General features: G+C 45.0%; 1 protein-coding gene across 1 annotated transcript in view; it reads right to left on the bottom strand.

Annotated features, from left to right (window-relative positions):
- Positions 1 to 14,875, bottom strand: part of abcb6b (ATP-binding cassette, sub-family B (MDR/TAP), member 6b) — a gene marked incomplete at its 5' end in the record, with an annotated part of 33,473 nt that overhangs the window by 16,585 nt on the left and 2,013 nt on the right. Inside the window, 13 exons of the mRNA XM_034561733.1 lie at positions 2,203 to 2,307; positions 2,903 to 2,960; positions 3,304 to 3,389; positions 5,301 to 5,364; positions 7,788 to 7,864; positions 8,656 to 8,781; positions 8,884 to 8,949; positions 9,079 to 9,188; positions 9,437 to 9,558; positions 9,662 to 9,777; positions 11,154 to 11,230; positions 11,349 to 11,441; positions 13,737 to 13,897. Coding sequence (XP_034417624.1) covers positions 2,203 to 2,307; positions 2,903 to 2,960; positions 3,304 to 3,389; positions 5,301 to 5,364; positions 7,788 to 7,864; positions 8,656 to 8,781; positions 8,884 to 8,949; positions 9,079 to 9,188; positions 9,437 to 9,558; positions 9,662 to 9,777; positions 11,154 to 11,230; positions 11,349 to 11,441; positions 13,737 to 13,897 — 1,261 coding nt within the window. The remainder of the gene's footprint in view (positions 1 to 2,202; positions 2,308 to 2,902; positions 2,961 to 3,303; positions 3,390 to 5,300; positions 5,365 to 7,787; positions 7,865 to 8,655; positions 8,782 to 8,883; positions 8,950 to 9,078; positions 9,189 to 9,436; positions 9,559 to 9,661; positions 9,778 to 11,153; positions 11,231 to 11,348; positions 11,442 to 13,736; positions 13,898 to 14,875) is intronic.

The following is a 14,875-nucleotide window of genomic DNA, read 5'->3' as shown; positions in this document are numbered from 1 at the left end:
TGTCTCGTAAGTTGATTTTTTGGGGGGTTGATACCATTTGTTGCGTGGATTTCGTGCAAGATTTATGAATACGTGAGAGTTGATCAGAAATACCACATTTGGACACCAAGACCTCGAGAAACAACAGAAGAAGAAGTCCATCTCGTGATTTGGTATAAAAACTTGGACATTTGGAGATTTTTGCTTTTTTTTTTTTGCCGATTGGCTGTTCTGGAAGCTGCTCAGAAAGCTCCTTATTGCCAATATGCAACCAGGAAAAAAAAAACCAAAAACCTCTGACTGGACGTGATTTTCCTAGAGGTCACGACAGGTCAAGTTTCAGGAAATGGTCTCAATATGTTAAAAAAATGTCCGCTATGGGGACAAAACATCATAACATGCGTGGAATATCATTAAAGTGGTAAATGTAGAACCCATTTTTTAATTCACACATCTTGAGGCTCCAACATATTAAGATTCTGAGAGTCACCGAGCCAGTTAGAAGGAATGGAAGAGAATAAACACATATTTATAGTTCTTACTGGCATGAAAAAAAGTAAAATAAAAACGAGATGAACGACAAACAAACCCGCGGCATGTTCACCTGAACGAGCTCGTCTGTAACGAAACAAGCATGTACTGTGTGTGTTGGTTTTATTGAGATTTGCTTCATGATAAACAGAGTTATTTGTGCTACAACCGCAATAACTGGGCTATCTTTACACACACACACACACACACATACATCTGGCGTCTGGACACGTTGCTGCATTATTCAAGAGCCTTTTACTATGATTTATTCACAGTGTGAGAGGAGCTCACAGACTCAGCCCAGCTGTGTGTGTGTGTGTGTGTGTGTGTGTGTGTGTGTGTGTGTGTGTGAGGGAGAGGGAAAAGAAGTATGAAAAGAGAGAGAATCGGAGAGATGGAAAGTCAGACAAAACACAACACAACTGACGGTAAAAGGAGGCGTGACACCGGCTGCAGCTCAAATACTACAATGACCTCAGATTCATGTGTCTGTGCGTGTTTATCTGTACAGGAAGTGAACGTAGTCACCGTGATGTCATCATCATGATGTCATCCGTCGGTTTTATAGACTCAAGTTTGAGAGAATGCAGCTTTAACACATGAAGCATAGACTTCTATACAACCAGAGGAGTCGCCCCCTGGTAGTCAGGGGAGAGAATGCAGCTTTAACACATGAAGCATAGACTTCTATACAACCAGAGGAGTCGCCCCCTGGTGGTCAGGAGAGAGAATGCAGCTTTATCACATGAAGCATAGACTTCTATACAACCAGAGGAGTCGCCCCCTGGTGGTCAGTAGAGAGAATGCAGCTTTATCACATGAAGCATAGACTTCTATACAACCAGAGGAGTCGCCCCCTGGTGGTCAGTAGAGAGAATGCAGCTTTATCACATGAAGCATAGACTTCTATACAACCAGAGGAGTCGCCCCCTGGTGGTCAGTAGAGAGAATGCAGCTTTATCACATGAAGCATAGACTTCTATACAACCAGAGGAGTCGCCCCCTGGTGGTCAGGAGAGAGAATGCAGCTTTATCACATGAAGCATAGACTTCTATACAACCAGAGGAGTCGCCCCCTGGTGGTCAGTAGAGAGAATGCAGCTTTATCACATGAAGCATAGACTTCTATACAACCAGAGGAGTCGCCCCCTGGTGGTCAGTAGAGAGAATGCAGCTTTATCACATGAAGCATAGACTTCTATACAACCAGAGGAGTCGCCCCCTGGTGGTCAGTAGAGAGAATGCAGCTTTATCACATGAAGCATAGACTTCTATACAACCAGAGGAGTCGCCCCCTGGTGGTCAGGAGAGAGAATGCAGCTTTATCACATGAAGCATAGACTTCTATACAACCAGAGGAGTCGCCCCCTGGTGGTCAGGAGAGAGAATGCAGCTTTATCACATGAAGCATAGACTTCTATACAACCAGAGGAGTCGCCCCCTGGTGGTCAGTAGAGAGAATGCAGCTTTATCACATGAAGCATAGACTTCTATACAACCAGAGGAGTCGCCCCCTGGTGGTCAGTAGAGAGAATGCAGCTTTATCACATGAAGCATAGACTTCTATACAACCAGAGGAGTCGCCCCCTGGTGGTCAGTAGAGAGAATGCAGCGTTATCACATGAAGCATAGACTTCTATACAACCAGAGGAGTCGCCCCCTGGTGGTCAGGAGAGAGAATGCACGTTTTACCTTGGAAATGTCTTGCCCGTCGATGCGGATGTTACCACTCTGAGAGTCGTAAAATCTGAACAACAGACGGAGAATGGAGCTTTTTCCTGATCCAGACGGACCAACCTGCACAAACACACACACACACACACACACACACACAGACACACACACATTATTGGAAATAATTCACATGGTAGTCCGTCACAATGCTTTTGAATTTAAAGCGTTGGTTCCAATTACACACACAAATACAGTTTTATTCAATGCGTTATAAATCACACATTTTTAGTACACACTGTAAATTCCTTTACAGTTTTCAGTATGCATTCAATAGTTCAGTAGAAAGTTGTTCCAATGAAATCTTTATCTTTATTATACAGAGTAAGTACTGTCCTATACTGTAAATACTATTTGGTACTTGTACCTTCTTTGAGTCGTTCCATTTTATTACTTTATAGTTCTGTCTACTATAATACTCGAGGCAAATATCTACTTTTTTCACATTTTTTTAATATTTTGATGCTTTTGTACTTTCACTCAACATGTTGAATGACTTTTACTTGCAACTGAGTACATCTACACTGTAGTATTTGGAGTATTCGTCTTCCTCCACTGATAAACACCACCAAAGGTACAGTAAGTGATACAAACATGTTTAATCTGGTAATAGTGACACATTCAATTGGACTTGATGGACAATAGAAGTAAACAAACTTACCAAGGCGACTGTCTGTCCCGCCTCCACCGTAAAGGACACGTCCTTAAGAACCTCAGTGCTGCACACACACACACACGCGCACACACACACACACACACACACACACACACACACACACACACACACACAGACGTACAAAAGCAACAATCAGGGTCCAACTTAAATAACTTCATTTTAATTCCCTTTCATCTCGTTTCTTTTATTCTTGAAAAACAATCTTTTGTCACCGCAGATCGTCAGGGGTTTGGATTAAGTTTACGCAACAACAAAACTATTGAGGTTAAAAAACCAACAACAGCTGTCTGCGGTGTCACGGACAGATGTTTGTTCCGTTGTTTCCATGGCGACCAACTCATTTTGTCGTGCGCAAACTCAGATCAAAGTGCAGATTGGCTACACACCCGGAGACGTAGCTGAAACACACTCCATCAAACTCCACCCGACCCGCTGTGAGCTGCAAGTCCTGAGCATCCTCAGCATCCTGAACCTGTGAAGAGGAGGAGGAGGAGGAGGAGGAGGAGGAGGAGGAGGAGGACGAGGAGGAGGAAGAGGAGGAGAGGAGGAGGAGGAGGAGGAGGAGAGGAGGAGGAGGAGGAAGAGGAGGAGGAGGAGGACGAGGAGGAGGAGAGGAGGAGGAGGAGGAGGAGAGGAGGAGGAGGAGGAGGAGAGGAGGAGGAAGAGGAGGAGGAGGTGGAGGAGGAGGAGGTGGAGGAGGAGGAGGAGGACGAGGAAGAGGAGGACGAAGAAAGGGAGGAGGAGGAGGAAAAGAGGACGAGGAAGAGGAGGACGAGGAGGAGGAGGAGAGACAGGGAAACCAGATTAAGAGAGACAAGGAAGACAGGAGTGATACGATTCGTGGAAGATTAACATTAACCTCCTCCTCCCTCCTCCTCCTCCTCCTCCTCCTCCTCCCTGACCCCCCTCCCCCTCCTCCTCCTCCTCCTACTCCTCCCTGACTCCCTGACCCCCCTCCTCCTCCTCCTCCCTGACTCCCTGACCCCCCTCCTCCTCCTCCTCCCCCTCCCCCTCCTCCTCCTCCTCCTCCTCCTCCTCCTCCTCCTCCTCCTCCTCCTCCTCCCTGACTCCCTGACCCCCCCCCCTCCTCCTCCTCCTCCCTGACTCCCTGACCCCCCTCCTCCTCCTCCTCCTCCTCCTCCTCCTCCTCCCTGACTCCCTGACCCCCCTCCTCCTCCTCCTCCTCCTCCTCCTCCTCCCTGACTCCCTGACCCTCCTCCTCCTCCTCCTCCTCCTCCTCCTCCTCCTCCTCCCTGACCCCCCTCCTCCTCCTCCTCCTCCTCCCTGACCCTCCTCCTCCTCCTCCTCCTCCCTGACTCCCTGACCCTCCTCCTCCTCCTCCTCCTCCTCCTCCCTGACTCCCTGACCCCCCTCCTCCTCCTCCTCCTCCTCCTCCTCCTCCTCCTCCTCCTCCTCCTCCTCCTCCTCCTCCTCCTCCTCCTCCCTGACTCCCTGACCCCCCTTCTCCATCAGCTTCCCAAGCCAAAGAAAGGTCTGCTGTGTTTTTAAGGTGCTCTTAATGCTTTTGTCCACATTCATGTGGCTGTTTACCATATCAAGGGCCTTTAGTGAGGCAGCCGGAGGACGCCTTTTCCCACAGAAACACACACACACACACACACACACTCTCTCAAAGACAGACGTACACACAGACATACATGCAAACTTTGTGTATGTGCACACACACACACACACACAGTCACAGACAAACACTTGTTGATCTCCTAATCCGCCGACCTCTGACTGTGCTGGAGCCGAGCGATCAGAAAACCAGAGGAATATTTTAGCTTTTATTATTCACTTATATGTGATTATTATTATTATAAGTCTACACACACACACACACACACACATGTTCCTATATATTTAATGTCAGATCATGCTAATCTGTAGCAGGTTATTACTGTTATCGTGTTGATTTTAAAACAATATCAGTTAAACTTAAATATTATATTTGCCCAGTGTTATGACAATGCAAATAATCTATAATCTATAAAATTAACAATTATATACTCAACAAAAAAAAAGGGGGAGGAGAGAGGAAAATGAATTAATAATTATAATAACTTTATTTATATAGGACCTTTAAGAAGTTTACAAAGTGCTCTTCAGAGAAGCAAATAAATAAAAAAAGTAATATCAATAGATCAATATGATTTATTTATATATATATAAATAATATTGATCTACTGAATGCAATATATCAATATTATTTATTTATATATATATATATATATATATATATATATATATACATAATATTGATCTATTGATATTACTTATTTTTTGTGGTATAAAAAATGTTGAACAAAGTCTGAAGAGAATAAAGATACACGGATACATTTGAATTATAAATATAAATGATCTCTTATTTTTGACTCACCTCTTTCTGCTCCGTCAACAGCGTGAGCATGTTCTCCATGTCAACACATGCACTCTGAATCAGCCTGCAGACACACGCCATGCACAACCATTACACATGCAGTACTAGGTCCAGTACTAGATGGTCCAGTACTAGGTCCAGTACTAGATGGTCCAGTACTAGGTCCAGTACTAGATGGTCCAGTACTAGGTCCAGTACTAGATGGTCCAGTACTAGATGGTCCAGTACTAGGTCCAGTACTAGATGGTCCAGTACTAGGTCCAGTACTAGATGGTCCAGTACTAGGTCCAGTACTAGATGCAGTACTAGGTCCAGTACTAGATGGTCCAGTACTAGGTCCAGTACTAGGTCCAGTACTAGATGGTCCAGTACTAGGTCCAGTACTAGGTCCAGTACTAGATGGTCCAGTACTAGGTCCAGTACTAGATGGTCCAGTACTAGATGGTCCAGTACTAGGTCCAGTACTAGGTCCAGTACTAGATGCAGTACTAGATGGTCCAGTACTAGATGGTCCAGTACTAGGTCCAGTACTAGGTCCAGTACTAGATGCAGTACTAGGTGGTCCAGTACTAGGTCCAGTACTAGATGGTCCAGTACTAGATGGTCCAGTACTAGGTCCAGTACTAGATGGTCCAGTACTAGATGGTCCAGTACTAGGTCCAGTACTAGGTCCAGTACTAGATGCAGTACTAGGTGGTCCAGTACTAGGTCCAGTACTAGGTGGTCCAGTACTAGGTCCAGTACTAGATGGTCCAGTACTAGGTCCAGTACTAGGTGGTCCAGTACTAGGTCCAGTACTAGATGGTCCAGTACTAGATGCAGTACTAGGTCCAGTACTAGATGGTCCAGTACTAGATGGTCCAGTACTAGGTCCAGTACTAGATGGTCCAGTACTAGGTCCAGTACTAGGTCCAGTACTAGATGCAGTACTAGATGGTCCAGTACTAGATGGTCCAGTACTAGGTCCAGTACTAGATGCAGTACTAGGTGGTCCAGTACTAGGTCCAGTACTAGATGGTCCAGTACTAGATGGTCCAGTACTAGGTCCAGTACTAGATGGTCCAGTACTAGATGGTCCAGTACTAGGTCCAGTACTAGATGGTCCAGTACTAGATGGTCCAGTACTAGGTCCAGTACTAGGTCCAGTACTAGATGCAGTACTAGGTGGTCCAGTACTAGGTCCAGTACTAGATGGTCCAGTACTAGGTCCAGTACTAGGTGGTCCAGTACTAGGTCCAGTACTAGATGGTCCAGTACTAGATGCAGTACTAGGTCCAGTACTAGGTCCAGTACTAGATGGTCCAGTACTAGGTCCAGTACTAGATGGTCCAGTACTAGATGCAGTACTAGGTCCAGTACTAGGTCCAGTACTAGATGGTCCAGTACTAGATGCAGTACTAGGTCCAGTACTAGATGCAGTACTAGGTCCAGTACTAGGTCCAGTACTAGATGGTCCAGTACTAGATGGTCCAGTACTAGATGCAGTACTAGGTCCAGTACTAGGTCCAGTACTAGATGGTCCAGTACTAGATGCAGTACTAGGTCCAGTACTAGGTCCAGTACTAGATGGTCCAGTACTAGGTCCAGTACTAGGTCCAGTACTAGATGGTCCAGTACTAGATGCAGTACTAGGTCCAGTACTAGGTCCAGTACTAGATGGTCCAGTACTAGATGCAGTACTAGGTCCAGTACTAGGTCCAGTACTAGATGGTCCAGTACTAGATGCAGTACTAGGTCCAGTACTAGGTCCAGTACTAGATGGTCCAGTACTAGGTCCAGTACTAGATGGTCCAGTACTAGATGCAGTACTAGGTCCAGTACTAGGTCCAGTACTAGATGGTCCAGTACTAGATGCAGTACTAGGTTCAGTACTAGATGCAGTACTAGGTCCAGTACTAGATGGTCCAGTACTAGATGCAGTACTAGGTCCAGTACTAGGTCCAGTACTAGATGGTCCAGTACTAGATGCAGTACTAGGTCCAGTACTAGGTCCAGTACTAGATGGTCCAGTACTAGATGCAGTACTAGGTCCAGTACTAGGTCCAGTACTAGGTCCAGTACTAGATGGTCCAGTACTAGATGCAGTACTAGGTCCAGTACTAGGTCCAGTACTAGATGGTCCAGTACTAGATGCAGTACTAGGTCCAGTACTAGGTCCAGTACTAGATGGTCCAGTACTAGATGCAGTACTAGCGGTAGTAACTGTAGTATTAGGACAAGTAGTGGTACTAGCTTTTGGAGCAGAAGTTATCAAAGAAGTAGAAAAACGTGGGGTAGTTTTAGCAGTTTTCTCAGATAAATATACTGTTATTATTAAGTAAGTATATATAAACTAATGTTTATATATTCAGAAATAAGTGTCACATAACTACAGACACAAAGGTCCCTTCTCGCTGTGTTTACAGGTCAAGTCTCGTTCAGTTGTAAACAAGTAAATACCCATTTTAAATCCAGCGTGTGTTCCCGGTTCCTCCACATGAACCTCACCTGTAGTAGGTCCCGAACCAGTTGAGAGGCGTGTACAGCTGGATGATGTAGGTGCCAAACAGGACGTAGTCTCCCACCTGAGAACACAAACAGCTGCAGTTAACGAGTCGCCCGTCAAGTTCTGATGGCCAAAAATCGTTGAACCGATGAATTGAAGTTTACCATATTTGTAATGCGAAAGAGGGACGTAGAGACCTGTCAATCACAGTGAGCCTATAAATGACCATAATGTACTAAATGAACATCACGCTGTATTGAAGACTTGAAACTAGAGATTGAGACCAAAAACTAATGTTTACAATGTTTACTGAGGGAATACATCAAGAGAAGTAGAGTCATTTATATAGACTTCTATACAACCAGAGGAGTCGCCCCCTGGTGGTCAGGAGAGAGAATGCAGCTTTAACACATGAAGCATAGACTTCTATACAACCAGAGGAGTCGCCCCCCTGGTGGTCAGGAGAGAGAATGCAGCTTTAACACATGAAGCATAGACTTCTATACTACCAGAGGAGTCGCCCCCTGGTGCTCAGGAGAGAGAATGCAGCTTGAACACATGAAGCATAGACTTCTATACAACCAGAGGAGTCGCCCCCCTGGTGGTCAGGAGAGAGAATGCAGCTTTAACACATGAAGCATAGACTTCTATACAACCAGAGGAGTCGCCCCCTGGTGGTCAGTAGAGAGAATGCAGCTTTAACACATGAAGCATAGACTTCTATACAACCAGAGGAGTCGCCCCCCTGGTGGTCAGGAGAGAGAATGCAGCTTTAACACGTGAATCATGCTGCAGGACTGTTTTAAAAATAATGGTGTTTTCTGAGCCTTGTTTCCAGAAGCTTCGCCCGGCTTTAAGTAAAAGTTTTACCTGGAATCGTCCCTCGGAGACCAGGTAGGCACACAGCACAGATCCAGCCAGCAGTCCTGATCCTATGATGACGTTCTGGGTTTGATTCAGCAGAGCCAGGGAGGCCGAGCTCTTCCACTCACAGTGCTGCGCAAACACAATTATTAAAATAACACATAGGGACAAAACATTGGGATTTTTAATTTAGACAATGCTTTCCTACCAAATGATGTCACTCTTCAAGCTTACTTGATATTTCAGAATGGCTTCCTCAAAGCAGCGGACTTCATAATCCTCTGCGCAGTAATATTTGACCTGTGGAAAAAAAAACCATCAAATGCAGAGAGAGAAGACTGAAACATCCTGAAATGACCCACAACTTAAACACCGACACACATGTACAGGTGTTCAGGCTTTTTAATAACTTTTAGTAAACATATGTACCGTCTCAAAGTTGAGCAGCGAGTCCACGGCTCTGGACTTGGCGCTGTTGTCCCGATCGTTCATCTCTCTCCTGTATTTCGTCCTCCACTCGGTGATCAGGATGGTGCAGGCTGTTCCGAGGCATCAGACGTTTTTTTTATATATATAATGCGTCGCGAAGGATTTAGATGTACGATATGTATCCGTTTTTTTAAAGAAAAACACCCCGAAAAATAACGCAGATATATGTCGATGTGTGTGCTCAGATTCAGACGAGTTCTTGATGATTTTGATGCATAGTGCGGGTCAAATAGACGGGGGGCGCACACACACACACACACACACACACACACACACACACACACACACACACACTCACTGAGGTAGAGGACCATGCAGGTGAACACGATGAGTCCAAACCAGACACTGAAGTAGGAGACGAAGTAGATGATGGCGATGATGATGTCACAGACGGTGGGAAGGATGCTGAACAGGATGTAGCTGAAGCCAGAAAACAACCGCAAGATTCATCGCCTATAGCCACTAAACTCCACTGTGTGTGTGTGTGTGTGTGTGTGTGTGTGTGTGTGTGTGTTTCTCCGACCTCAGCAGGTTGTTGATGGAGGAAGTGCCTCTGTCGACGCTCCTCAGCACGTCTCCGGTGCGTCGGTCCAGGTGCCAGCGCAGAGACAAGCCGTGCAGGTGGGAGAACAAACACACCTGAAGGGTGGAGGAAGGGAAGGGGGGAGGAAAGGAAGGGGGAGAAAAGGAAGGGGGGAGGACGCAGAGAGAGAGAGAGACAACCATCACTCACCGTGCAACATTACAAAGTGCCCAATAACGACACAAATGTAAAATAATTACCGTTGACTTTTGTTAGCACGTCTCCTTTTAAGTGCACTTAAGTGTATTTTGAGGTACTTGTACTTCACTTAATTAAATTAAATGTGCTGCCGCTTTATATATTTCATACTTTGTACTGCATTTACTTGATTGACTTCCACTTTGATTTGTAATTTGTGATTTTGGGCTCAACAAAAATTAAACTGAATTCAATTCAATAGAACGACAGCTGGAAGGCAGATTGTCTGTGTTTTTATATCAACCCAGAAAGGAGGGGGGAGAAGATGAGAACAAGAACTAGAAGAACAAGAAGAAGAACAACAACAAAAGGGAGAATAACAAGAACAGGAACAAGAACAAGAACAAGAAGAACAAGAAGAAGAACAAAAGGGAGAATAACAAGAACAGGAACAAGAAGAAGAACAAGAGGAAGAGGAAGAAGAAGAAGAACAAAAGGGAGAATAACAAGAACAACAGAAACAAGAATAAGAACAAGAAGAACAAGAAGAAGAAGAAGAACAAAAGGGAGAATAACAAGAACAACAGGAACAAGAAGAAGGAGGAAGAAGAAGAAGAACAATAACATGATCAACAGGAACAAGAAGAAGAACAAGAGGAAGAAGAAGAAGAAGAGGAACAAGAACAAGAACAAGAACAACAGGAACAAGAAGAACAAGAACAAGAGGAAGCGGAAGAAGAGGAACAAAATGGAGAATAACAAGAACAACAGGAACAAGAAGAAGAACAAGAGGAAGAAGAAGAGGAAGAAGAACAAGAAGAAGAGGAAGAAGAACAAGAAGAACAAGAACAAGAACAACAGGAACAAGAAGAAGAACAAGAGGAAGAAGAACAACAACAGGAACAAGAAGAACAAGAATAATATCAACAGGAATAAGAAGAAGAACAAGAGGAAGAAGAACAAGAAGAAGAAGAGGAAGAAGAAGAAGAAGAAGAGGAAGAGGAAGAAGAACAAGAACAAGAACAACAGGAACAAGAAGAACAAGAACAACGGGAACAAGAATAACAAGAACAACAACAAGAGGAAGAAGAGGAACAAAATGGAGAATAACAAGAACAACAGGAACAAGAAGAAGAACAAGAAGAAAACGAACAAAAGGGAGAATAACAAGAACAACAGGAGCAAGAAGAAGAACAAGAGGAAGAAGAACAAGAACAAAAGGAAGAAGAGGAACAAAAGGGAGAATAACAAGAACAACAGGAGCAAGAAGAAGAAGAAGAAGAAGAAGAGTGACCTGAATGCCTCTGCTTGTAAACTGCTGAACTTTGAGCCACATGAACTGACGCAGGTTGCTGATGAAACCAGAGGTACCTACAAGAAACGACAGAGAGAAGAACAACAACAACAACAACAACAACAACAAGCTCGTCTTCGATGACGTGAGCGTCTCTTATGTTGTGCACACGTTCCTCAACACGTGAACACACACCTGCCCCTCCTCCCTGGAGGAACTTGAGCAGAGTGTAGATGCAGACCGTGACAACCAGCGAAGACCAGCCGCCTCCTGCAGAGAGCTCATTCACTGCACACACACACACACACACACACACACACACACACACACACACACACACACCAGAAGAGGACAGACGTACTGTACTTTACCATTTTCTGCTACTTTATACTTTTCTTTGCACTAAATCGAGACGCAGTGCAGTAAAAAGTAGTGTAAAGACTTCATTAATGCCTGAGGTGCATTAATGCATCAATAATTATAATCCAATAATATAACATACATATGTTCAATCTGCATTATTTTTGATTTGGTAATTTAATCATAATCTGATGCGACTTGTACTTTTATTTGTGTAAAATGCTTTTTTTACCTACACTGGATCTGCTACTTTTACTGCCACACACACACACACACAAACACACACACACACACACACAGTCCTGATCAGTCACACACACACACACACAGACACACACACACACACACAGTCCTGATCAGTCACACACACACACAGACACACACACAGACACACACACACACACACACACAGTCCTGATCAGTCACACACACACACACAGACACACACACAGACAGACACACACACACAGTCCTGATCAGTCACACACACACACACACACACACACAGTCCTGATCAGTCACACACAGACACACACACAGACACACACACACACAGTCCTGATCAGTCACACACACTCCCCTTTCTGCCACACAGACACATTCTCATTCACATTCATTACCATTTAGTACAAGTGCTGGGAATCGGGATGAAACGAGATGAGATGAGAAGAGGAAGAGGAGAAGAGGAAGAGGAGGAGGAGGAGGAGGAGGAGAGGAAGAAGGGAAAGTAAGGATCCAGACAGAGAGACAGACATGGTGAGAAAAGAAGGGAGGAAATAAGATTTTTCTTTTTTTTTTTTTTTTTTAAATGGGGGAGAAATGAATAAAGAAATGTGTGTATCCTACATTCTTTGACCTTCTAGTGTGTGTGTGTGTGTGTGTGTGTGTGTGTGTGTGTGTGTGTGTGTGTGTCTGTGGTGGGGGGGGGGGGGGTATTTTCAGCTCTTTGGCATCGGGGGTCCTGGAGTCGGGAGGGTTTGGAGGCGGGGTCGGACCCGGGGGGACAAAACGTCCGTTGTACCGGTGTGTTAACTCCACGAAAAAAGGGCCGCTAATGCTGGCTAAGCATGACTGGCAGGAGGGGGTGACCTCCCAGAAAGAAACACACACACACACACACACACACACACACACACACACACCAACTCCCCCCCCCCCTCTCTAAAGCTGAAGACAAACTGAATGCTGACTTCCTCTGAAGTGGAGACTTCTGGGTTGCTGCCTTGCGGTGGGGATGCAGTCCGGAGTACAAAACAGGGTACAAAAGACTTTGGCGGATGATGACCCCCCCCCCCGGAAAAATAAAAGGTTGCTTCCTCCTTCAAGCCAATCAGATCTCGTTCCACAGCAGCCAAAACTGTTTTCTGAAGTCACCGGTCAACGTTTTAAAAACACTTTACGGGCCTCAAATCAAAATCCGGTCCCAGTCTGCCCGGTTCCCAGGTTCTACCAATATTTCGTCACCACGCGTCCAACGTGCCGTGACCTCCCTGACCCGTGGCGCCACAAAGCCATCTACTGCGCTCGTGTCCCACCAACACCGCCACGTGGACGGTAAACAGAACCACCACGTGTCCTCGGTAACCCCGCCTTGGAAAGGTTTGGGGGGGAGGGCAACCCCAAGGCTTTAGTCCTAAACCAGCCTATCTTTTGTCAGAACCCTGTATCTGGTTCTCATGCTCGGGCTAACTGTTATTCAGCTTTTTTTTTTTAAATATTTTATTATTATATATAAATATTCCCAATTTGGGATTAACAAAGGACATCTATCTGTCTATGTTACGATGGAGAGGGACACTTGTTTTCTTGTTTTTTACAATAGCTTAACTAGTTTTACAGAACTGTTTTTTTTCCATTGCAGTAATTATTGATAAAAGAGGTACAACAAAAGCATGAAGTTCAGTGTCATGTCGATCAAGGGTTAAACAAATAAGAATAAGAGGACTAACAGGACTTAAACATCTTAATATCTAAATGATTGTCAGAGGAAAACTGTCTAAATGTAATCAATGAAAACACAATTCATCCGGATGAACAATAGATCAACTTGTTTGTCTCCATTTTTAACAACATCAATCAAATCAAAAGACTCATAATCAACCGAGGGCATAAGGGAACAAGTGAGGACGCGTTTGAGCACACTGCCACCTACAGGTCAGACGGTAACAATGCAGCAGATCTTCGCATCCCCTCTTGTTTTGATTTGTTGTTGTTTGCGCTCACCGATGTTCTTGGAGTAAACGGGCACGAGCACGTTGACCAGTCGCTCTGCCGCCAGCAGGCACGCGCACAGCAGCGCGAGGCCCTGCAGCGCCGCAGTGCCTTTGGGCCACAACAACGGCAGCAGCAGCCGCACCTTCCTCCCGCAGCCTCGCCACGCGGACGGCGAGGGGGGGGAGGGGGGAGGAGGAGGGGGGGTCTGGACAGAGAGAGAGATGCATGTGTTATTTCTTGTGGTATTATAATGCATATTGATAATGCGTGTATGTTCTACATAGATCCATTGTTTTCCTTTTTACTGTACTAATTAATACATTCTCACCTGGCTTTAAGATGCACAAACTTAACCAATTAGTCCTCATCTATCGAGCGTTACCGGCTCAACCCTGCCCCCCTGTGGCCAGGGAGCAGAAGGCAGTCTCTATAACTATTACTTGGGGACAAGAACTGCAATTGAAGTCCTCCAAATAAAATTTAAAAAAGGACACAACATATCTTGTCCCTGCTCTCGGGGACGACACATTGAAGCGTTTTGTGACCCGGCATCCCCTGAAAGAGTAAAACATAATTTAAAAAAATGAGGGGGTTGTTTTTAGGGGGGGGGGGGGGGGGGTACACATCTGGTTAACTTTCCCTCATGCAAACAAAAAAAGAGCAGCACAAAGATTCTTCTGTAAATGTAATCTGTGTGTTGAAACTACAAGAAAACTCTGCTGAAAGAAGCTGCCTACATTACCCACAATGCAACTCGACCGACAGCAGTCGGACGGAGATTCGGGGTGTGCTTAGCAAGGGATGTCACTACTTTCACTCCACACACACACACACACACACTCACAGACTTAGTTGAACTTATATATAATAAAATCCCAAACATCTGTAACACAATAGTGTTTTCTTTGGTGCCACAAAGAGGTTCAGTTTCACTGAGAGGTTTCTTCAGTGTTTTTGAAAACGTTGTAAAACAAACATATAAAACTCACCTCAACATTCAGGACTCTTCCTCCTCCTCTTCCTCCTCTTCCTCTCTTCCCGGTGATGTCTGCCATCGGATTTCTCTCCAGTTTTACTTTCAGCAGCAGAAACACTAGAAAACCAAACACTTACATCCGAGTTACAGGATTATCTGCAAATACTTTCAC

The sequence above is a fragment of the Cyclopterus lumpus genome, chromosome 21, assembly GCF_009769545.1.
Source record: "Cyclopterus lumpus isolate fCycLum1 chromosome 21, fCycLum1.pri, whole genome shotgun sequence".
Lineage (NCBI taxonomy): Eukaryota > Metazoa > Chordata > Actinopteri > Perciformes > Cyclopteridae > Cyclopterus > Cyclopterus lumpus.
The sequence above is the reverse complement of the archived record's forward strand: the minus strand, read 5'-3'. Positions and strand labels throughout refer to the sequence as shown.